Genomic DNA, 23,783 nt, shown 5'->3' on the forward strand with positions numbered 1-23,783 from the left:
GAAGGATTGGGACAGTTTGTGTGGGGTTAACAGTAGATATCTCCCTTGTAGGGAGGGAGAAAAAGGAGATTTTCACAATTTTTTAAAAAAGATTTATTTTATTTGACAGAGAGCACACAAGCTGGGGGAGCAGAAGGGAGAGGGAGAGGGAGAAGCAGGCTCAATCCAGAACTCTGGGATCATGACCTGAGCCACAGGCAGACACCTAACCAACTGAGCCACCCAGGCGCTCCAGATTTTCACAATTTATTCTATAGCATTTGTGTAATTTGAATCTTGAAAGATGATAGTGAATGAAATAGAACTTGCATTATAAGAAAAATTTAAAAATGGGGCGCCTGGGTGGCTCAGTTGGTTAAGCGACTGCCTTCGGCTCAGGTCATGATCCTGGAGTCCCGGGATCGAGTCCCATATCGGGCTCCCTGCTTGGCAGGGAGTCTGCTTCTCCCTCTGACCCTCTTCCCTCTCGTGCTCTTTATCTCTCATTCTCTCTCTCTCAAATAAATAAATAAAATCTTTAAAAAAAAAAAAGAAAAATTTAAAAATGAAAGTTAAGTGGCATTGCAGATGGATTTTGATTCAGAAACTAAAATTTACAGAATGAATTTGAACACTTATCACTAATAAATTATTATGTCTGAGGTCTCAAAATATTGATGTTGTCAAAGGAAAAATATGTGAAAGTATTCTTATTTACAAGGACATAAATTCAACCAGGCATATGATCTTTAATTAATTAGTCAGCTAAGTTGCATTCAGTTTTCATTTCAGGAAGGTTTAATGGCCTTTCAACCAAGTGTGTCTATGATCCAGGTCATGTTTGAATATTTTAGGAAAAGTGCTTATTATTGCTTTCATGTCGTTGAATTTAAGTTGCAGTTTTCCAAGAATGATGTCTGTAGGTGCAAACTTCTGCATCATTTAGGGAGATATTTACTTCAAGAATATTCCATTAATAAGAAAACTTATACCCTGGAAGCGTGTGGTCATGTAGGAGTGGAAAATCTCCTGCATTCCATACAGCTACTGTGTGTGGTATTGGAGCAATTCACCCAAGAGCTGCAGAGAGTTGATTTTTAGGCTTTTAGCAGTTAACCTAAAGCAGAGCTGTTTTATGGGAGGTTTGAGAAGACAAGTCAAAGACCTAAAATGGGGCTCATTCTAGTGATTTCTACTCTAATAAACACTATTTTGAGTTATGAATGCCTCCCTTGTGAACATGCCCTGCATGCCTGATTGGCTGGTTATTTGCCATTATATTTTCCCAGCTACCCCATGAATACACATAATCCACCAATCTTATTAGGTGTACTATTTAGGGGTCACGGGTCAACAGTCTTGGCAAGGGGCTGGTCTGTTAAATTGACAGGTTCAGTCTCTTCTTTATCTCTCATTTCTCTAAGCAAGGATGATTTAGGTTTATCTCCTCCCCCCCCCCCCCCCCGTTTTTTCTTCACCCAACTCTGTTACTTTTTCTTAGAAAACTTCTCTACATAGGTTGTCCTTCCTTTCAATTCTTGTCTGGTTATATAGGGAGAAGTGTTGCTCCAACTTCCTCCTCTGTTCCTCCTCTTCTTTTCTTTGTTCCAAGAGTGAACCAAAAAATGACAGTGATGATTATAGATAATAGTAGTGCTTCCTCTCAAGGAAAAGGCAGGTTTTGAGTTGGAACATGATATATGGTATTTTATTGAATCTAAGATGCCACTGATTGGGAAATGCACCATTTTATAGATCAAAAAGAAAGAATATGAATGTCTTAAAATCAATGCTGTCAATATCTGAAGAAGTATTCTGAAGATGCTTTCAGAATATGATAGGCTAGATGATCTAATTATCTGTACTAGTGACAATCTTAACATCACTAATAAGGGACCTATGGACAATATAAAATGCATACATACATTGTGAATAATTCTTGCTTCCATACTTTAACTCAATCAAGTCTTTAGATCTATCTTCCAGTCTACAGGAAATAGAAGGAATAGAGGAATTGGTTAGACTATACTGTGTGGAAACAGTTAGACATAGCCAGAAGGTGAGACATTCAACAAGAAAATTGGCCTCAGCTTGCCAGTAAGTCAGTGTCTTGGGGAAAACCGGGCAGTAGGGGAGAGACCATTCTGGATTCAAAGAGACTTTTGAGACATAGCAATCAAATGTGAGGTATGATCCTTTATTATATCCTAGAATGAACAAATCATCTGTAAAAGACTTTTTATAATAGGGAAATTTTATTTTTTTAAAGATTTCATGTATTTATTGAGAGAGAGTGAGCGAGTACAAGCGTGAGCAGGCGGGGGGGTGGGCAGAGGGAGAGGGAGAAGCAGGCCCCCCATGAAGCAGGGAGCCTAACGTGGGGCTCGAGCCCGGGATCATGACCTGAGCTGAAGACAGACTCTTAACTGAGCCACCCAGGTGCCCCAGGGAAATTTTAAATATGAACATTGTATCAGGTGGTGTTAGCATTATCTTCTTAGGTATGATAATAATGCAATTTTGTGGGGCGCGTGAGTGGCTCAGTTGGTTAAGCGTCTGCCTTCAGCTCAGGTCATGATCCCAGGGTCCTGGGATGGAGCCCTACATCAGGCTCCCTGCTCCACGGGAGGCCTGCTTCTCCCTCTCTCTCTGCCTGCCACTCTCTGTCTCTGTCAAATAAATAAATAAAATCCTTTTAAAAAAATGCATTTTTGGTCCAGGTCGAAAATGGCGGCGGCGTCTATGTCTCGGCTGTCTGGACTGCTAGGTCGGTCCGGGGCACAGCTGGGGCGTTCCATGTCGAGTGGCGCCCACGGCGAGGAGGGCTCAGCTCGCATGTGGAAGGCTCTCACCTACTTCGTAGCGCTCCCTGGCGTGGGTGTGAGCATGCTGAATGTCTTTCTGAAGTCGCGTCATGGAGAGCACGAGAGACCCGAGTTTGTCGCCTACCCCCATCTCCGCATCAGGTCCAAGCCCTTTCCCTGGGGAGATGGTAATCATACTCTATTCCATAACTCTCACGTGAATCCACTTCCAACCGGCTATGAAGATGAATAGAGAGAACCTGGACCACCACCCAGTGGGGACCACAGCACTGGTTTGGACCATGACTCTGCACACGGACCAGAAGTCTATGGGACCTTAAGCTCACCTTCCTTACTTGTATCAAATGATGACCAGTATACTGATCTTCCATCCCTTTTCTTATGGCAGGAGATGGCTTAAATAAATAACTTAGATTGGTCAAAAAAAAAAAAATAAATAAATAAAAAATGCATTTTTGCAGAAAAATGTCCTCAAATTTTATATGTTACTTTGCTTTTATTCTTTTTTTTTTTTAAAGATTTTATTTATTTATTTGAGAGAGAGAATGAGATAGAGAGACAGCATGAGAGGGGAGAGGGTCAGAGGGAGAAGCAGACTCCCTGCCGAGCAGGGAGCCCGATGCGGGACCCGATCCCGGGACTCCAGGATCATGACCTGAGCTGAAGGCAGTCGCTTAACCAACTGAGCCACCCAGGCGCCCTACTTTGCTTTTATTCTTAACAGAATACAATTGACCCTTGAACAACATGGGGTTTGGGGTGCGTACCCTCACCCCCCCTGCAGTGGAAAATCCGAGTGTAACTTTTGACTCCCCCAAAACTTAACTACTCATAGCCATGTGTTGACTGGAAAGCTCACCAATAATGTAAACAAAGCTCAACCGAAAACATTAATACACGTTTCGCGTGTTACATGTATTATATACTGTATTCTTACAAAAGCTAGAGAAAAGAAGATGTTATTAGGAAAATCATAAGGAAGAGAAATACATTTACAACACTGTACTGTATTTATGGAAAAATTCACACATAAATGGACCTGTGCAGTTCAAACCTGTGTTCAAGGGTCATCTGTACTCTGAAAATAATGAGGCTCTTCACCAGGTTTCCAATTTTAATTTGGTAGATACACTGTACACAGAACAAAATCATGTAAATGTTTTAACAAAGAAGTGAGGCCCAGAAGTGTAGTGTGTATGGTATTTTAAAAATGTCAAGTTCAGTTGGAATAGTTCTAAAGCAATCACAAGAATTTTCAGAAACTACAGAACATCTAGCTGGCAAGGACTGTAGATGTCCTCAAATGTCAGGCAATATGTCGCCCTTGTGCTATCACTTTGCACTTCCTAGTAATACGTGTTGCTTATCAATCATGGCTTTCCTTCCTGTTTAGGAAATGGGGCCACTGAAATCAGTGTTTTCTACAGCCACTACCAATTAATAACTTGGTACTTGCTGTGAAACCTATTTTACCACCTCTCAGTCAAACCCATTCATTTTGCAGAGGGGGAGCTGAGGCAGAGTGGTATGGTGGAAGGTTTGAGGACATACATGAGTTAAAAGAGTCGCAGGATTTCTTCAGTGCCAGAGTACTTTATCAGCTAACAGATGTTTAGTGTGAATTTTATTAGTTTCTCAAATAGTTACCATTTTAGAAGTTTGTTTGGAGTTGGGTATTTAGAAGATCCCTTTCGCCATGAAATGATACTCAGGATCTCAAGAGCAACACACTAAGCCGGTGTAAACCAGAGATTGAAGTTAGAAACAGTATCAAAGGTGAATGCTATTACTGAGTTCCATGTATTGGATATCGTGAATTTAATATTGCATTACTCTGAATTTTCTTTTAAAAAAACGTGTTGAGGGGCGCCTCCGTGGCTCAGTCATTGAGTGTCTGCCTTTGGCTCAAGTTGTGGTCCCAGGGTCCTGGGATCGAGCCCTGCATCGGGCTCCCTGCTTGGCGGGAAGCCTGCTTCTCCTTCTCCCACTCCCCCTGCTTGTGTTCCCTCTCTCGCTGTCTCTCTCTCTGTCAAATAAATAAATAAAATCTTTAAAAAAATAAAAAAATATGTTGAGTCTCTGATTTGTTTTACGAACAGTTGGTTTTATATCAGCATTTACATTGACTTTAAAAATTGTTATTCACTTATGTTTAATCTTTTATTCTCTATATGTATTACTTTCACCATCAGAATTACATTTCTTAAAAAAAGAGATGACTTAGTAGTGAGTTTTCTGGTTTGTGCTGCATTATTGGGATTTGGCAACTCTGGATTTCCTCTTCAGGATTTCCTAGAGCCCCTCAGATGGCAAACAGCTCCTAGCAGTGTAATGTGTTTTATTGTTTAATGACTTTCAAATGAGCTTGATTGTATCCTCCTTTAGCAGATTATTTAGCTGATGCTCATCACTGTGGTAGAGAGTAGACTAGTTGAGAATCAGTGTTTCATTAGATCATTTATATTACGATCTTATTTTGGGAGAAGATTCATCTTCTGTGAATTCATTTAATCCGTATTAATTGCCAGTGACCCATGGTGGGGGAGAACGTAGAACCACACAGAAGTTTCATTTAGAGTCGGGTTATTAGTTGAGTTCATTTTCCAGATAGTTTATGAAGGCATAGCAGTCAATAGGAACTGCCACCCTCACGCAGGGTTGTGGTGCTGTGCAAGTGACGTGCTTGTACAACACATGATAAAAAAAAATCTTTACAAATGTAAGGCTTTAAAAAAAAAAAAATGAACGGGGCCACCTGGGTGGCTCAGTTGGCTGAGCGACTGACCCTTGGTTTTGGCTCAGGTCGTGATCTCATTGGTTGTGGGATCAAGCCCTTTGTGGGGCTCCACACTCAGTGGGGAGTCGGCTTGAAGATTCTCTCCCCGATTCTCCCCCCACTTACTCGTGTGCTTGCTCTCTCAAATAAATAAAATCTTAAAAAATAAAAATAAATATATGCACAAAATACAGGATTTCTATAGTGTTTGGTCTCATACTGCCTTTTTTGGGAAAGTTCAGACGTTTTCATTTTGTTTTGGATTGTAGTGTTAAATGTGGATTTCCTTTTTTTTTTTTTTTGAAGAGCATGATAGTTTATCTGAAAAAACTGTACTGTATCAATCATGGTGATCATGCACATGATGACTTTTTGTTGGATATTAACATTATGGTTTTTTTTTTTTTTTAAAGAATTTGTTTATGAGAGAAAGAGAGAGCGAGTGTGCACATGCACGAGCAGGGAGGAGAGGGAGAAGCAGGCTCCCTACTGAGCAGGGAGCCCAATGTGGGGCTCGATCCCAGGACCCTGGGATCATGATCTGAGCCGAAGGCAGATGCTTAACAATTGAGCCACCCAGGCACCCCATGCTGCTGTTTTTTAAAATGTGGATTTCCTTTACCTGTGTTCTGCCTGTTTGCTTTTTTGGTTCAATTCACATTGTAGTACTAGTCCTTTTATTCTAGTTTTGCTTTTCCAAATAAGTGCTCCTTTTTTATGAATTCTTAGTAGGTGTTAACATTTATCATAATAGTTGTTTATCTTTTGGTAGTATCTGGTGAACAACTGATTCATTCAACAAATGCCATTTTCCCTTATGAGGATTATATAAATATTTTGGTCCATTTTCCCCTATTATTAAGTTATTTAGTTTGTATTTTTCACATCATTAATATTTATTTATGTTTATTCTTATATGTTACTGATACCATAATCATTGGAAATAAGAAAAATTATTCCATCTGCCTAGTTTTGTAGGGTCCATGTGTTGCTTAAAATACTTATTTCAGAAAATGTTTTCCTGTAAACAGTGCTCAATACATAAGACATAAACCACAAATTTGTTGATTGGTTAATTTTTTAAAGTTAAATTTTACTTGACAAAGTGGCAGTGATGGAAGATATGTGACTAGCCTTATAAGCTTCTTTGCAAACACTAAACATTTATTTTGACAATTTTGCTTCAGTCTTTTATACTAAGGAGAAATACGCCTTTGTAAAAGTTTCACCACCTTTAAATAATTTGAAGTGATAATTTTTCTTTTTTAAAGATGACTCTAGCTTCATATTTCTGCACATCTTAGACATAATTATGCAAATTAGGATTTTGTCATAATTATGTCAATTTTGCTTCATTAGTCATATTTTTTATTAAATATTTGTTCATTTGCAGGTATATTTGCTTACTTAAACTACCATGTTCCTCGCACAAGACGAGAAATCTTGGAGACCCTAATCAAAGGCCTTCAGAGACTGGAGTACAGAGGATATGATTCTGCTGGTATTTCCTTTTAAAAAAATATAAGTTTTGCATGATTCTTGAATCTAAATAAAGAGGTTTTTTGTTTGTTTTAGTTGACTAGATTCTTTAGTAATATCTGTTTTGAGTAAACCTAAAAACAAGAATTTTTGTCCTTTGTCATGTTTAAGGGGTTTATACATATAATTTCAATAGTATTACCATTTCTACTACTTCTTAAGGATATCTGCCTTTGTTAAGAATGTTACTGTAAAAACATAAATCACCTGGGGCACTTTCATGGTAGAACACAGTTCTTGAAGGCCTTATTTTATAAATTGTCTTTTTTCTTTCCTGTAATTTCTTTTTTTCCATGGATTCCCTGATGTTGGCATATACACTTAACCTGAGATTCTTCTACCTTAAATAAATGACAAAGCAAATAAAAATAACTTTTTGTCAACTTTGTGTTCTACTCTGGCTCCTTAACTGTGTCAGGGGTCTCCGCGACCGCCCTTGGTTCTGGTGACTCCCGAGGATGACTGAGCATATAGTGGAACTCATAGCTATGCTTTATTACAATAAAAGAATACAAAGCAAAATCAGCAAAGGGAAAAGGTGCATGGGGTGAAGTCTGGAGGATAATGAGGCACAAGCTTCTGAGAGTTCTCTCCTAGTGGAGTGACACAGTGTATGCTTAATTCCCCAGCCAGTTGTGACAGTGTGTGTGAAATGTATATCAGAGAAGCTCATTAGTCACTTAGTGCCCACGCTTTTATTGGAGGCCGGTCACATAGACACCCTCTGCCTAATGCATACCAAAATTCTAGACTCCCAGAATGGAAGCAGATGTTCAGCATAAGCCACATTGTTTGCACAGTTAGGTGCAGTAAGCCATTCTTAATCAGTTAGGTAACCGTCCTGAAATCCAAGTTCCCAGACGCCAACCAGGGGCCAACTTTGCAAGCAGACCTTTCTAAGGAAAGTGGTGTCAGGCTTGCTCTGTTAAGTCTTTATTCTTGATATGGCCAATGTTAATAGGCATTTATTTTCTATGACTTTCCTCGGTTAATGGAAAGTGAACTCTTCAGCTTGTTTGTTCTTAAAATTCTCTCCTTCCTTAGCCTCTCTGACAACATATATTCTCTTCCTAACATGCTGATTCTTTTCTGTCTGCTTTGAGGGTTCCTTTTCTTCCACTTTTTGCTTAAATATTAATGTTTTTTCAAGATTGTTTCCTAGGCCCATTTTTCTTACTTTGTATCTTCATGGGTGAGCTCTGATTTCATCAGCCTCCTATATGTCGGTGACTTATAACGCACCTGAATTTCCCAAGCCACAGACCTTTATTTCCAACTGCCCCTTAGAAATTTCTTCCTGGAGAAACCATGATACTGTAAACTTTGCACATCCAGAACTGAACTGAATACACTCCCCATTCTGTACTTTTTGTGTTCCTTTATTCAGCAATCATTCAACAAGTGAGCCTAGGAGGTATCCCGGACTCAGGCTGGATTCTCACATTGCATCCAGACAGTTCTACCCTCCGTATCACTAATCTTTGTCTTCATCACCACCGTTTGGTTCACGGCCTCCTCATTTTTGCTTGGCTATAGCTAGATCTTTTTTTTTTTTTAAAGATTTTATTTATTTATTTGACAGAGAGAGATAGCGAGAGTAGGAATACAAGCAGGGGGAGTGGGAGAGGGAGAAGCAGGCTTCCAGTGGAGCAGGGATCCTGATGCGGGACTCGATCCCAGGACCCTGGGATCATGACCTGAGCTGAAGGTGGACGCTTAATGACTGAGCCACCCAGGTGCCCCTATAGCTAGATCTTTTTTTTTAAGATTTTATTTATTTGACAGAGACACAGCGAGAGAGGGAACACAAGCCAGGGGGAGTGGGAGAGGGAGAAGCAGGCTTCCTGCTGAGCAGGGAGCCCGATGTGAGGCTTGATCCCAGAACTCTGGGATCATGAGCTGAGCCGAAGGCAGACGCTTACACAACTGAGCCACCCAGGCGCCCCTAGCTAGATCTTCTGATAGCTGGTTTCTTCTCTTTCTCCCCTTCAGTCTGTACTCTCTTTCCAAAGAGAGTTTTCGAAACATTTTTGCCATGTGATTTCTTGATTTGAAACTACTCAGTGCTTTTCCAGTACCTTCAGGTCACTTTTTCAAATTTTTTAGGAACTTAAGTAGAATTTTGAGAATTGTTTCCTGATGTTCCTTCCTTCTTCCCCTTCTGAAGTGGGTGCTGACCTTCTGTGTTTCGCCATTGTGCTCCAGTTGCCACCCAACTTGTAGGACTTGTTTTTTTTTTTTAAACCTGTAGCACTTTTATTATAACTCAAACCCACACTGTATTGTAATTATTTTTTCCCTGTCTTCTGAATAGACTGTTAGAAATTTGAGGGAAACAATGGAGTTATTTTCATTTTTGTTTCTAGCAGCTTTCGTGTTTCTTGACATATAATGTCAGTAAATGTGAATTGATGAACAAATGAATTAGATGAAAAAATAATTTTTAATTACAAATTTTGCCTCACGATGATAATCTAAGTTTCTAAATCTTGCTTTTCTGCCTCTGGATGATTTAGGTGTGGGAGTTGATGGAGGCAATGACAAGGATTGGGAAGCCAATGCCTGCAAGATACAGCTCATTAAGAAGAAAGGGAAAGTCAAGGCACTGGATGAAGAAGTTCATAGTAATGTACTTAGTTTGAATTTTGTCCCCCCTCCCCTCCCTTTGCTTCCTTCTCCCTTCCCTACCAAATTCTCTTCCCATATTTTGGGGTCCATTTTAAGTATAGTGGTATTTAAAGTTGAGGGGAGGGAAGAAAGATAGTTTTGTTATTGTCTCTACTAGTGTACAATGTACCTTAGTTTCAGAAATGACCATATTAACTAGGGAAGGAAAATAGGTACATTGTGTTCATAGCAAGCTCAGTATCCTAAAATGAAGTAAACACCATTCCTGAGGAAGGACCTTTCATAGGACAAAAGGTATTTTTAGTGGTGCCCTTATTCTAGTGTCTTCACTTGGTTGCCTTCACTTTGGAGTAAACTATATGTCCTTTGGACATATAGTCAGTCTAGATGACTGTTTTTAGTAGATCTGATATAATCAGGTAAGTGTCGTATTTTTCCTTCAGGATTTTCTTCCCTGGCATGAAGTAGTTGTCCAGAGATACATGCTTCATTAAAGAGGATATACTTTTCAGTATTTAGTTCATAACATTATGCTTATACATTTTAATTTGTCACAGGAAACTTAAAAACAAAAGCTTTGAAGTAAATTGACTGGGAAAAAAAAAACATTTAAAACAAATTTTCCACAGGGGCGCCTGGGTGGCTCAGTCAGTTAAGTGTCTGATTTCTTGGTTTCGGCTCAGGTCGTGATCTTAGGGTCATGAGATCGAGCCCTGCATCAGGCTCCGTGCTGGATGTGGAAACTGCTTAAGATTCTTTCTCTCCCTCTGCCCCTACCCCGCTCTCTCTCTCTCTCTTAAAAAAAAAAAAAAAAAACCTTCCACAAAACCCAGGAAACAGTTGTTTTTATGTACCTGCTCAAATGGATGCCACTGTAATCATGGTAAAGGAGTGCAGGTAGAAGAGAAAAATGATGGACTCAGTCACTTTTTTTTTCCCCCACATAAGCCGAATGTTTAGCTTTGTAGTACTTGCTGAACATACTTGATCAATACTTATTTTGCATGGATCATGGGTAAGATTAGTTTAGGGATGAGGCAGGCACCCAAATAACTATACCTCAAAAACTGTAGTATAAATATTCGACTTACTGTGTGTACTGCATCCTGTATACCAGGCTGATTATAGTAGTTTCCCTAGATGAGAATAAACAAGTTGCTTAAGGATTCAGGGGAGAGCTAGTTCCTGCTTGGGGTTGGGGTTGGAGAGACTTGGTATACAGAAGGAATGGCTGCTGATTCCATTTGGGCAGTCAAGGTGAGAAGGGAGGACCTCCTGAGTAGAATAGCGCAGGCAAAGGTAAGAATAGGGAAGCCAACTTTGGTAGCATGGTGGGTAGTCCTTTTACTCTGCATTGTTGGTAGATGAGTGTGGGAGGCTAGAAGACAGACTGTAACCAGAATCACCATCTTTGCATATCAACATATTGAAATATGCCTCCTCCTGAAGGAAAGTCAGGAAGGGAGTCAAGAAATGGGAACTTGCAGACATTACTGGTGAATTTGTGATAAATCACTTTGAAGAGGAAGCTGGCAGTGTCTAAATGCGAGGTGCCTATACCCTGTGACCCACCGCTTCCATTCTTGGGCATCTACTTGAAAGAAGCTATGGACAAGGAGACATGACAACAAGATTCGTTACAGCAAAATGTAGAAACAGCCTAAATGTCTACCAGTAAGAGAAGGGAGATTAAGAAACACAAAAGAATACTAGTATTTGTGAATGCATGTTAGTGTATTAGATGTTTAAAGGCACAGGTGGGCAAGCTCTCCAACTCGAGAATCCCTTGGGGAGGAATGGGATGAGGCCAGGGCATAGGGGAGGCATCAACTGCCTCCTTTTATTTTAGATCTTAGAATCTAAAGCACAAAATGGTTAGATGTTCACATTTGTTAACTCTGGGTGTGGGTATATGGATGTTTGTGGTGTTCACTTTATCACTCCTAGTAAGTTTCAGTGTTTGACCTGTTAAGACTTCCTTTGAAGGAAGTCATCAAAGGAAAGGCCATTAGATTGGTTATTGGTAACTTCTGACTTAGATAGTAATAGCTAACATTTATTGTTGCTTTCTGTGTCCTAGGCACTCTACTAAGTGTCTTACTAGTCCTCAGTATAACCCATGAAGTGGGGGTATTGTCCTCATTTTGCAGATGAGGAGATGGAAACACAGGAGTAAGTACTGTCCAGAGGAAGAGGTGCTGTCATTAGATGGTGTCGGCAGTAAACGCAGTGAAGTTTGGGGACAAAGGAAGGCTGCTATTTGTAACAAAAATTTTAAGATTTTTAAAATATTTTATATCATAAGATTTAAAGCATGAGTGGCTATACGTTAACATTGTTACCTCTGGATGTAGGTATTTGAGTGTTTTATTATTGCCTACACATTTAAATATGTTTGAATTATTTTTTTTTTTTTTTAAAGAAGGATGACATCTGAGAAAAGGCACGCGGATATAGGGGTGCATGTGGGGGGAAAGACAGAAGATGCAAATAAGCAAATTACAGAGGCATCACAGCTCAGAAGGGTCAAGGCACAGGTAGGAAGTTAGCCTTTATAGCAGTCAAAGGTAAAAGAAAAGCGAAGTGCAGCAGTTATATGAGGTGAAGGGAAAAAGCTCAGTAAAGGGGATATTGAGGTACTGTCCAGGTAGGATTGAGGCTTAAGGAGAGAGATGTCATGAGCTGTTGGGAGAATTGAGTGAGCTTTTGGCATAATGAATAAGGAACATGGGGACATGCTCCTGTGTGGCAACAGTAAAATAAGTTTAGTGATTACCATAAACTTGAAATGGACTCAATTTATAGAATTTTCTAACTCTCTTCAGTGTTCTTTGGCAGTTTGTGGGTGGGGAGAAGAGAGGACTGGGTGTGGAAGTTATCTAAAGTTAAGGCTCAACAGAGGGCTTTAGAACAGGGGTAACAGTGAATAGGAAGGGTCAAGGACTGGGAGTCATGATAAATCTATAAAACATGAAATATTTCTTAAAAATATGCTTATTATCATCGTAATGATTTTTTCTTACTAGGCTTTAGGTAATTTTGGCAACAGTGAAATAGGTACGATAATTACTGTGAATTTGAATTGGATTCAGTCTGTAGACTCTTGTTACTTTCTTCAGCGTTGCTTGCCAGCATGGCCATGGGGTGGGGGTGGGGGGTGGGTGCCTTGATTATAATTAGCCTAATAACAAAGTAATCAGATGTTTTCATTGCTTTCATTAGCCTGTTGTGATAAACAGTAATACTTTACTTTTCTGGAGGTTATTTATCAGGTCACCTTAGTTATTCAGGACACAGTTAAGCCAGGAAAGAATACACTGATGATTTTATCTGTTGGTTGATTGAGCCATCCAACAAAAAATTTGAGTAACTGCGCTATATAGCTTATTGCTTGGGATTCAAAGATAATAAGGCAAGCTGCTGCTTTTGTAGAACTTAAATCCTGGTAGAAGCCAGGTTGACACATGTCAAATGTCACAATAGTACAGCAGAGTATACCATTGTGGTTTTAATTTCTGGCTCTGGAGTCCGCTGGACTTGGGGTCACATCCTATCTCTGCTTCCTATTGGGCCTAGGGCAGGTTCTCTGACCTCTTAGAGCCTCAGTTTCTTTATCTATAAAATGGGGATAAGAGTACCTAACAGAGCATTGTAAAGATTCAGTAACAAAATGATTATTTCTTAAATACTTACTCTGTTCCAGCCATTGTGCCAGGCCCTGGTGACACAATAGAGAACAAAATAGGCAAACTCTCTGGCCTGATGGAGCTTACTGTCTAGTGAGAGGGCCAGACAACAAACAAATATATAACGTTAGGTAGTGATTAGTGCTATGAAGAGAAAGTGTAGTAGAGGTGACATGTAAGTAGAGAATGCATTATTGTCTGAAGGGGGAAATTTTAGGCAGAGGAACACCCAAGTGCAAAGACTCTAGTGGGCATGGCCTGTTTATAGCTGAAAGTCTGTGGGCTAGAGCACAGTAAGTGAGAGGGAGAGTGCAGGAGATGAGCTGGAGAGGTGACTGAGGACGAGGTCATGTAGGGTCTTCAGAAAGATGGATTTTACTTCATGTGCCATGTGAAGCCATTGGGAAGATTTTGCATTAGGGGATTGACATGATTTAATGGGATCATTTGGTTAGTGTGCAAAGACTAGATTGTACAGAAGGAAGGTTGGACGTTGGGAGACCGGTCAGGATTCTGTTGAAGTAGTTTAGTTGATGGTTGCTCGGGTCATACTGTTAGGGATAGGGCAATGAGAAGTCTTAAGTCCTAGCATCAGGTAAGTTCTCAGTAAATGGTGGGTGTTATTTGCAAAAGGTGTGTTGAGGGCTTTGAGGGGTGATGGGCGAGGTGGGGGAATGAGAATGTAAAGGCAGCTGGGGCCAGATGGTGGAGGGCCTCGTACCCACAGAAAGGCACTGGGACTTTATCTTGTGAGAAAATGGCTCTCTGGCTCTATGTGAGAATTTGAGGATCTTTTTATAAATCCCTGTGAGCAGGATTAAGATGATTCATATGGGTAGCTAGGAATGCAAACCACTTTTTAAGCAATGGGCATCTGTTCAAGGATTTTAAGCATTGTGTTTTGATCACATTTGTGTGTTAGAATGATGTCTGATTAGCCAATATAAAAACCATAAAGACTGTGCTAAAATAAAACACAGGGACTTTCCTATTTGAGACTTCTGAGCAGTTTGCTCTTCTTAATTTAGGCCTAATTCTCATAGGCTTGGTTATTTGGTTTCTTTGCCAAATGAATTTTATATTTAGGAAATCAGAAGGGGGGCATTACTAGTAAATACTAGAACTGCCTTTTTTTTTCCTTTGGAAAAAGCAGGAAGAGATAGCTTATAGGGAAAAGGAATCAGAATAGCTGCTTTTCAAGATAAAGGAACATTCTTTATATAACCCCATACTTTCATGGTGTTCTATTCTCAAAGACTATTCTTTGATTTTAGAAGCTCTCCATAATTGCAGTTTATATTGTGAGATATGTTTACATTCACTGAGGACCAAAGAAATTGCAGTCATAAAGTTGTATGGCACTGAGAATGTGAGTTTATTTTTACATGTTTAGTTAAAGCAGTACTGATTTTTTTTCAAGGCAGAGATTAAATATAGATTTGAAAAAATCACATTAACTTTTTTTGTCCATAATCCTTCAGTTTGAAAATTATCAAGTCTTCAGAAAAGTGGAAAGAATAGTGCATTAATCACCCATATACTTAATCTAGTTTTACCAGTTGTTAGTACTTTGTCACATTTGCTTTATCTCCCTGGGTGTTATTGGATTCATTTGCCCTAAATATTTGAGCTGCATTAACTCCTGAATCTTTTAATTACTATTTTGAATATGGCTGATCTTCAGTTTCAATAATTGTATATTCCAGGTGAGCAGCACTGTAATAATTATATTTAAATATACCTTCTAGCATTATCTCTACAGCATGATTTAATAATGGAATTTTTCATATTCTTCAGAACAACAGGATATGGACTTGGATATAGAATTTGATGTACACCTTGGAATAGCACATACCCGTTGGGCAACACATGGAGAACCCAATCCTGTCAATAGCCATCCCCAGCGCTCTGATAAAAATAATGGTATGGACACATTCTACATGCTTTGGAATGATTGTAGAGGGGTCAGTAATGGGAGAAGAATGAAGGCTCTTATGCTTTTGTTATTTTAATTTTTTTAATCTGGAAAATTTCAGACATATTCACAAGTAGAGAGTATGTAGAACCAGATGTGTCTGTCACCCACCTTTAACATTTGTTAATACGTAGTCCGTTATATTTCTCTATACCCCTCCACCCAGATTATTTTGGAAGCTCTCCCTTTGTCTCCTTTTTCCTTGCAGATTACTGTGGTGTTTGTCCTGTAGATTTTCCTACAGTCTAGATCTTGCTAATTGTATGCATCCCATGGTATCATTACCATGTTTCTCTCTCTCTTCTCTTTACTATAGATTGGTATGGTATTGATTTACATCTGGAGGTATATGATGTTTGGGCATTTTTCTTTTTGTATTATTAGTGGCCATAGATGATCATTGCCAACATTAATTATTTCTTTAGGGGTTTGTAAAATGGTGATAGTCAAATACTCTCATTCCTTTTTCACTTATCTCACATACTTCTATAAAGAGAAACTTCTCCATATCTAACTGCTTAGTTACCTAGACTTAAAGATTATGTACAGGAAAGGCAGGATAAATGTTTGATTTTTTTTTCCACTTCATTTACCATTTTTCAAAAATGAAATGGTTCTAATGTTCTAAGATGAACGAGTTTCTTTTATTATTATAAACTCATGGATTTAAAATATTGCATTTATATTTTTCAGTTATTTAATCAGAAAAGATGAAAATTATCCCGCTACATATGTATTTGATTTTGGAATACTGTTTTAACATCAGTTTATCTGACATGTTAAGAATTGTCTGGACCTCACCTAAGTAAATTTCACTATAAATCTGAATAACTGGTTTTTCTTATTCTTTAACTTCAGTTCTTAAACTCATTTAATGTAAATCAGATAGTTGTTTTAGTTTGAAAGTCTTTTACTTTAAACTTAGGATATTTTTATGCATAAAAATGAATGAACAAAGAAGTGAGAGTAATAGTTATATAATTCAGCCTTCTTGTTTTGCAAATGAAGAAACAGGCCCAGGAAATTTGCCCCTTTCATGTAGTGACATTGGGTTTAGTAGTTTAGCCACAAATGAAGTTGATGTCTCTAGACTCCAGTTTATTATATTTCCCCTCTATGTCCACGTCCCCAGCAATGTGTGCTTCCACTAAACCACGTAACTAATGCTACTGATCTACCCAAGGATAATCTGATAGTGAAAAGTAGAAGATACTTGATTATACTTGGAATTATAACATGTGACAAATTTTTTGACTTGAGAAAAATCTGACAGTACTGGCTATTTATAATGTTTACCAGACCTATAATTTTTTGTCATCAATAATTTTTATCTCTTTTAGAATTTATTGTTATTCACAATGGCATTATCACCAACTACAAAGACTTGAAAAAGTTTTTGGTAAGTAAAGTGACCAAAAAGACACAGGCTTTGAGAAAGTTCTAATGAAAGCAGTGAAGTGGTTTGTTGAAATGTGCAGCACCATCTAGGTATGATCAAATAATGGTTACAAGGGTATGTGGTTTACTGGACTTGTCTTTGTTGACAGTGAAATAGTTTTGTTTCTTACATGAATAGGAAATAATTATTGGTTTTATTATAAATGACCCCAAAACTCGAATAAAATTGGAATTTGGGGTGGAGAGGACGTCTTTTGCATTGTGAGAGACCTTGTTTATCATTTTTAAAAGATTCTGGGATATATAAGAAGAATTAGGACAGATTAAATGAAGTTTCTCTGCCCTAAATAACCATGTACTATATAGTAATAGTCATAGTGATGACCTTTATGAGTGCCTCTTGGGGCTGTCCATTTGAAATTTCTGCAGCACTGGAAGCCTGTATCCATGCTGTCCAATATAGTAGCCAACACTCATGTGTGGTTATTGATCTGCTATGACTGAGGAACTAAATTTGAAATTTTATTTCATTTTAATCGGTTTAAATTTATTTTTATTTTTTAATTAAATTTTTTAAAGATTCTATTTTTATTTTTTATTTTTATTTATTTTTTAAAGATTTTATTTTTATTTATTTGAGAGAGAGAATGAGAGAGAGAGAGCACGAGAGGGAAGAGGGAGAGGGAGGGGAGGGAGAAGCAGACTCCCCGCTGAGCAGGGAGCCCGATGTGGGACTCGATCCCGGGACTCCAGGATCATGACCTGAGCTGAAGGCAGTCTACTTAACCAACTGAGCCACCCAGGCACCCCTAAAGATTCTATTTTTAAGTAATCTCTACAGCCGATGTGGGGCTCAAACTTACAACCCTGAGAGTAAGAGTCGCATGCTCTACTGACTAAGTTAGCCAGGTGCCCCCTAATCAGTTTAAATTTAAATAGCCATATATATGGGGCACCTGGGTGGCTCAGTCCATTAAACGGCTGCTTTCTGCTCAGGTCATGATCTCAGGGTCCTGGGATTGAGCCCTGCATGGAGCCCCGAGTTGGGTTCCCTGCTCATCAGGGAGTCTGCTTCTCCCTCTACCCTCCAATCCCCCGCCATGTTCTTTCTCTCTCTTGCTCTCTCAAATAAATCTTTTTTTTTTTTTAAAGATTTTATTTATTTATTTGAGAGAGAGAGAATGAGAGAGAGCATGAGAAGGAGGAGGTTCGGAGGGAGAAGCAGACTCCCCGCCGACCAGGGAGCCCGATGCGGGACTCGATCCCGGGACTCCAGGATCATGACCTGAGCTGAAGGCAGTCGCTTAACCAACTGAGCCACCCAGGCGCCCTCAAATAAATAAAATCTTAAAAAAATAAAAAAAATAGCCACTGTAGCTAATGACTATTGTGTTGGATAGTGCAATTTCATTATCCACAAAAGAATCATTATATTCATTATGGAATTATTGTTTTGTGACTGTTGTATATTATACTTTAATTATTTAAAATGTTATTTATATGTGGCATAGATATAGATTTATATAATTATAAGTGTATATTCAAAATTACACAAAATACCTCACCATTTTGGGTTCACTATGATTAGATGGTGACTTTAATTTTGAACAATGGGTAATGGGGTATGGTGTTGAAAAAAATATTAGAAATTGGTTAGTGAAATTTTTGAGGAAAAAAATTCTATAGAAAAGATTTGGGTATCATGACTATTTCCTTAAATGTGTCAATTTTTTTTCCCCTTTCTAATTTCAGGAAAGCAAAGGCTATGACTTTGAATCTGAAACAGACACAGAGACAATTGCCAAGCTTGTTAAGTACATGTATGACAATCGGGAAAGTCAAGACATCAGTTTTACTACCTTGGTGGAGAGAGTTATCCAACAATTGGTATTAAACCACACTTTATAATTATTGCCGGTGTTAATCACAAACTCTTAAGATAAGCAGAAACTATGCTAATTTCTTAAATATTTTTGGCTTTTATTTCCTATATATATATTATTCAACTTGAATAATTTTGAGAGACTGATTGACCCACTTCCTTCACACACACTTAAAATTCTACTTCTTTCACTATAGTTTAGTGTCATGGGAATTAAAAATAATCCAAAATCAAAGAGCTTGTCCAAAAGCTATGTGCGCGCACACACACACACAAACCTAAACATACCACCCAAACACGTATACGATAGACACAGTCGGGGTTCATCGCTTTCTTCCTACTCACTCAAGTATTCTTTTCAGTCAGTAACTTAGCACAAGGGTAGCTTCAGTAAAATGCACACTCTTTACTCTGGGATAATGTCTGCATGTCTCTGAGCCAGTATAGTCAACTCCTTGTTTTCCCTTATGGGGACTTTTCCTTGGCTTCGTAACACTATAGTAAAGTATTTCCCAGCCCAAGAAAAAAATGGCCGCCTTTTTGATCCCATCCCAATTGTCCTAGTTAAAGATTAAAGATACCAAAGATCCACAGAAGTCCAAATGCATTGTGATCTCTGCCCCCATCCCCATTCATAACTCTAGTTTTCCCATTTAAAAGCCCTTCACTTCTTTCTGAAGGTCTAACCCTCACTTCCTCCCTCTACTCAAATCTGATGGTGCCTGCAGCAAATGAATGAGTCAGGAAGATGGAAAAGATAGAGGCCTGTTCCTTCTCTTTACCCAAGGCAGAGTACTGTGCCTTTCTAGCCTTTTCTTGTTTCTCCTCATTATGTAACCAAGTCTGTGTTGTCTCCTACCTCGTGTTCCTCTTTTATTCACTCTTGATTGCCTTAGGCCCGGTCCCTGAGGAGGTTGGTTAGAGGAGATGGTATGATATGCATGTTAGTAATTGTGGTTGTGTATATTTTTATCTCCAATATCAAGGTCAACAAGCATGGAAGTTAGCAGTGGTGTAAAATCACTGGACCGGAGAATAGGTTTTGGATATTGAGCTTGGAATCTTTTCTAATTCTCTCTTCCCTGAATTCTAATGCATAGTATGGGAGATAGGATGTATCTGTTGAGAAATGTGTACAAAATAGTCTATGGAGCTATCATCTATTGAGTATATTTCAAGAGTGGGCTTGGTTAAAAAGTGTGTCTTGGATACACCAAAGCTGAGGAATAAGTGTCTACCGAAATTTTAGACTTGTTTATGACCTACTGCAAAAGAGCAGTGTGTAAAAAAATTTCTGTGCTGAAGCCAATATGTTTTAGGCATTTCACATTTGATAATTGATTATAATAAATAATGCTAATGCATTTTTTTTCCTTCTATAGGAAGGTGCTTTTGCACTGGTATTTAAAAGTGTTCATTTTCCTGGTCAAGCAGTTGGCACAAGGTACATACAAATTTAATAATGACTAATAACTATATGTATTTTGAGGGGCACCTGGGTGGCTCAGTTGGTTGGGCGACTGCCTTTGGCTCAGGTCATGATCTTGGAGTCCCGGGATCGAGTCCCGCATCGGGCTCCCTGCTCAGTGAGGAGCCTTCTTCTCCCTCTAACCCTCCCCCCCTCAGGTACTCTATCTCACTCTCTCAAATAAATAAATAAATCTTTAAAAAAAAAAACTATATATATTTTGAAACATCTAAATTATAAGTGTGTTTTCTGTACACAATGATTACCCTTTCACTGTAAAGACTTGCCCTTTCTCAGAGACGCCATGTGAATATATTTATTTTCATATGTTCTTCCTTGTCCGTTTTTCACCACTCTTCCATTTAACAGAATCCGTTAATAAAGCAAATATATTTTGGCATTTTTAACTGGCCTTTTATCTGTAGTGGGACACTACAGATTGGATATTGAGTTTTCTCTAGTTTCAGGCCCGAAACATTAACTTTCTCCATATTGTTTGGAAGTATATATTCCAAAAAGATTCCTAGATAATTGTACCATCATTACTTTTGCGAAGCTGTTTAGGCCTGATCTTGATGTCCTTTTTAGTAGAACAGTGAGAACCCCTAATGTTTGGCAAGAAAACTGTTTGTTTGTTTTTTAGAGATTTTATTTATTTATTTGACAGAGAGAGACACAGAGAGGGAACACAAGCAGGGGGAGTGGGAGAGGGAGAAACAGGCTTCCCGCAGAGCAGGGAGCCCGTTGTGGGGGCTCAATCCCAGGACCCTGGGATCATGACCTGAGCCGAAGACAGACGCTTAATGACTGAGCCACCCAGGCGCCCTGAAAGAGCTGTTTTTACTATGAAGGCAAGGTGACTAAGGAGAAAGTGCTAAACATTCATATATCAGAATTCTGTGTACTGTTGAAAGCAAGGTTCCATTTGACATTTTAAAAAGGAGAAACATTTCAAATACACTGTTCTAGAACAGGCATTGGCAGACTTTTCTGTAATGGGCCAGAGAGTAAATATTTTAGCCTTTCTGGGCCATATGGCTTCTGTAGCACCACAGTTTTGCTATTGTAGCTGAAAGCAGCCATAGAAAATGGGGAAAAGAAAGAGCATGGCTGTGTTCCAGTAAAACTCTTGTGTAACAAAAATAGACAGAGTTGGCCTCGGGAGCATAGTCTGCCTACCCTGTTACTATTTTTTAAAAATTCTGTTTATGTTATTCTTTTGTTATACCTGAAGTTGAGCTTAGAGGGAAAATTTAAGCATTATTTGACGAGTGTTGGCTCATGAAAATGTGCATTTGTGCATTATTTATGAAAATGATTTAATTCTGTGTAATTTTGCACTAACAGACGAGGTAGCCCTCTTTTGATTGGTGTACGAAGTGAACATAAACTCTCTACTGATCACATTCCAATACTCTACAGAACAGGTAAAAACTCTTCCTGGGTCATGCCGAGAGGACCCTCTAAGTTTGAGTGCAGAATTGTGTTCATTAGATTGAAATAAATGCCTCTTTGGTCAGATCCACACATATGTGCATATAGTTCTGTGTAGATATGAAGAGACTTTGTGGTTGTGACTTCTCTGACGAGGAGGATTTTTTTCTGTTGTATATCCTTAGCTAGGACTCAGATTGGATCAAAATTCCCACGGTGGGGATCACAGGGAGAAAGAGGTGGGAGCCGCACTCTGCATGGGGGGGTCCTCCCCTCTCGCGTTCATTCTTTACTAATTCTTCGTTCTGGGGGTTAATGAATGTGCTGGGCCTCTAAAAATGTGCTTTTTTTATGGGGAAGCATATTTTGACATTTTTCTAATTTGCAGAGTATACTTTGTCTGTCTGCTTTTGGCATTTAGAAAACCGCTTTTGTTTTTTGAAATTATAAAAAGTTTTTTTAAATTAAAATCATGTAAGACACATTACTATAAATAAGATGTTTAGATTGGGAAAAGAGCATTATGTGCTAGGCTACTGTAGATTGAATTCAGTGGTACTTATTTAATTTATCCTAACTTTTTACTAAATTATGTTTAAATGACCTTTATTTTATGCATGACATTTTACTTTTAGATTCACGCCTTGTTTGAAGTTGGAGTATTTTTTTTGTTTGAAGTTTATTTTTCTCTATAAGACTTTCAGCCATATGAATTCTGGATCATTTTATTGATATAATTAGAAAACAAATGGCATGCTCTTTTCATTTACTTCTCATTAAAAGATTTCCAAGTAAAAGGGAGTGGTAAATTCAGAAAATTGAAACCCATATTATTAATATATAATTCTTGGTTTCTTGAAAAAAAAATTAGCAAAGGACTCTAAACCTGTTCATCTTTAGATAGTGGCTGCTTTAGCTCTTTTATCTAAAGCAGAAAGTTTGTTCCTTGTGTAGCCTTAAGTCATGAAATAGTAGGATTTCTTCTTACCCTCTCTCTCCTTCCCTTTGCAGAAGAAAAACTAGTTTACCAATAAGAGTACCGGATTTTGGATCCAGAGTTCCAGATTTCTGTTAATAATCCTGCTCTTGAATACATTACTTTTATGTTACCTTGTACATTTTCTTAGGCTGCTCTTAGGAAAAAAAAATGGAAAAACATTGGCTAAGGTCTTAAGTTAGAAGAAAAACTTAACATGAGACATCTTTTTAAGATTACGAATTACATTTTAGTAACCTTTATTTCTCTAACTCCTAGTAGGTAGGTAATGTGTGGCTCAGCAAAGTTTTGTTTCAAAAGTTTAGCCTCTTACTGAAGAGTCTGTCTAAAGGCGGCTTTTAGATTTTTGCTGTTTTCTCCAGGTGTAACTACTGACAAAATAAGGGGGGGATGGTAATGATTGTGTCCCACTCAAATCAGATGAGAAAATCGATGTACAGCAAAACATTTTATAGATTGTAAGAGTCCTATAGGTATTGGGTGGTAATGTTCTTTTCATTTAAATAGGCAATGATATCTTAAATCCTTCTAGGTATAATAATAAAATATACCTCGTTACTTGAAAAATAATTATCTGGAGAAGGAATGTAGTGAAACTTGACACCATCAGGGCATTGTATAACTTAAAGCTGGTTGTATTTATTTTGAAAATATCGGTGCTAAGCTATCCTGTATATTTTTTAATTCCTGATGTAATTTTTTACATCAGGAAAATTAACTTTTTGATGTGCAGTTTCATGAGTTTTGTCAAGTGCAAACAGTTGTATAACCACATCAATCAAAGTACAGAACAGTTCCATCCCCATGAAAGTTCCATCCAGCTGGAGCCTTGTAGCCAGTCCTTGTTCCCATACCCAGGCCTTGGCAAACACTGATCTGTTTTTTCTTTTTGTAGTCATAGGATGTCATCTTACACGTATTTTTTAAAGTGTGATATCTTTTTTTGCTATCGAATTTGGATGGAAAGAGCTAAAGAAGTGTTTTATTTTCATGTCTAAAACACATCATACTAGCACGATTGTGGAGAACTTTGGATGTACATTATAAGCAAGTCTTTCTAGACGTGCATTTTAGGGGATAGATGCAATATGAATTTTTACAAGTATATTTATTGTGTCCTCTGGCCATTGTGTCCATAGTTACAAGGTCTGTAAATGTCCTGATCTCAGAAAAAGGTGTTTTCTTTTTTTGGTCTC

General features: G+C 38.4%; 1 protein-coding gene and 1 pseudogene across 1 annotated transcript in view; both read left to right on the plus strand.

Annotated features, from left to right (window-relative positions):
- The window catches only part of GFPT1 (glutamine--fructose-6-phosphate transaminase 1), a 56,936-nt gene that overhangs the window by 6,458 nt on the left and 26,695 nt on the right, over positions 1-23,783 (plus strand). The window contains exons 2-8 of the mRNA XM_028116292.2: positions 6,974-7,081; positions 9,636-9,743; positions 15,231-15,356; positions 16,749-16,807; positions 18,559-18,693; positions 20,071-20,132; positions 21,504-21,583. Of these exons, the coding sequence (XP_027972093.1) occupies positions 6,974-7,081; positions 9,636-9,743; positions 15,231-15,356; positions 16,749-16,807; positions 18,559-18,693; positions 20,071-20,132; positions 21,504-21,583 (678 nt within the window). The remainder of the gene's footprint in view (positions 1-6,973; positions 7,082-9,635; positions 9,744-15,230; positions 15,357-16,748; positions 16,808-18,558; positions 18,694-20,070; positions 20,133-21,503; positions 21,584-23,783) is intronic.
- On the plus strand, positions 2,700-3,122 carry LOC114218929 (cytochrome c oxidase subunit 6A1, mitochondrial pseudogene; annotated as a pseudogene).

Source organism: Eumetopias jubatus, unplaced genomic scaffold (genome assembly GCF_037043125.1).
Source record: "Eumetopias jubatus isolate StellerSeaLion01/CBP00866 unplaced genomic scaffold, mEumJub1_p1.0 scaffold_9, whole genome shotgun sequence".
NCBI classification, from domain to species: Eukaryota; Metazoa; Chordata; class Mammalia; order Carnivora; family Otariidae; genus Eumetopias; species Eumetopias jubatus.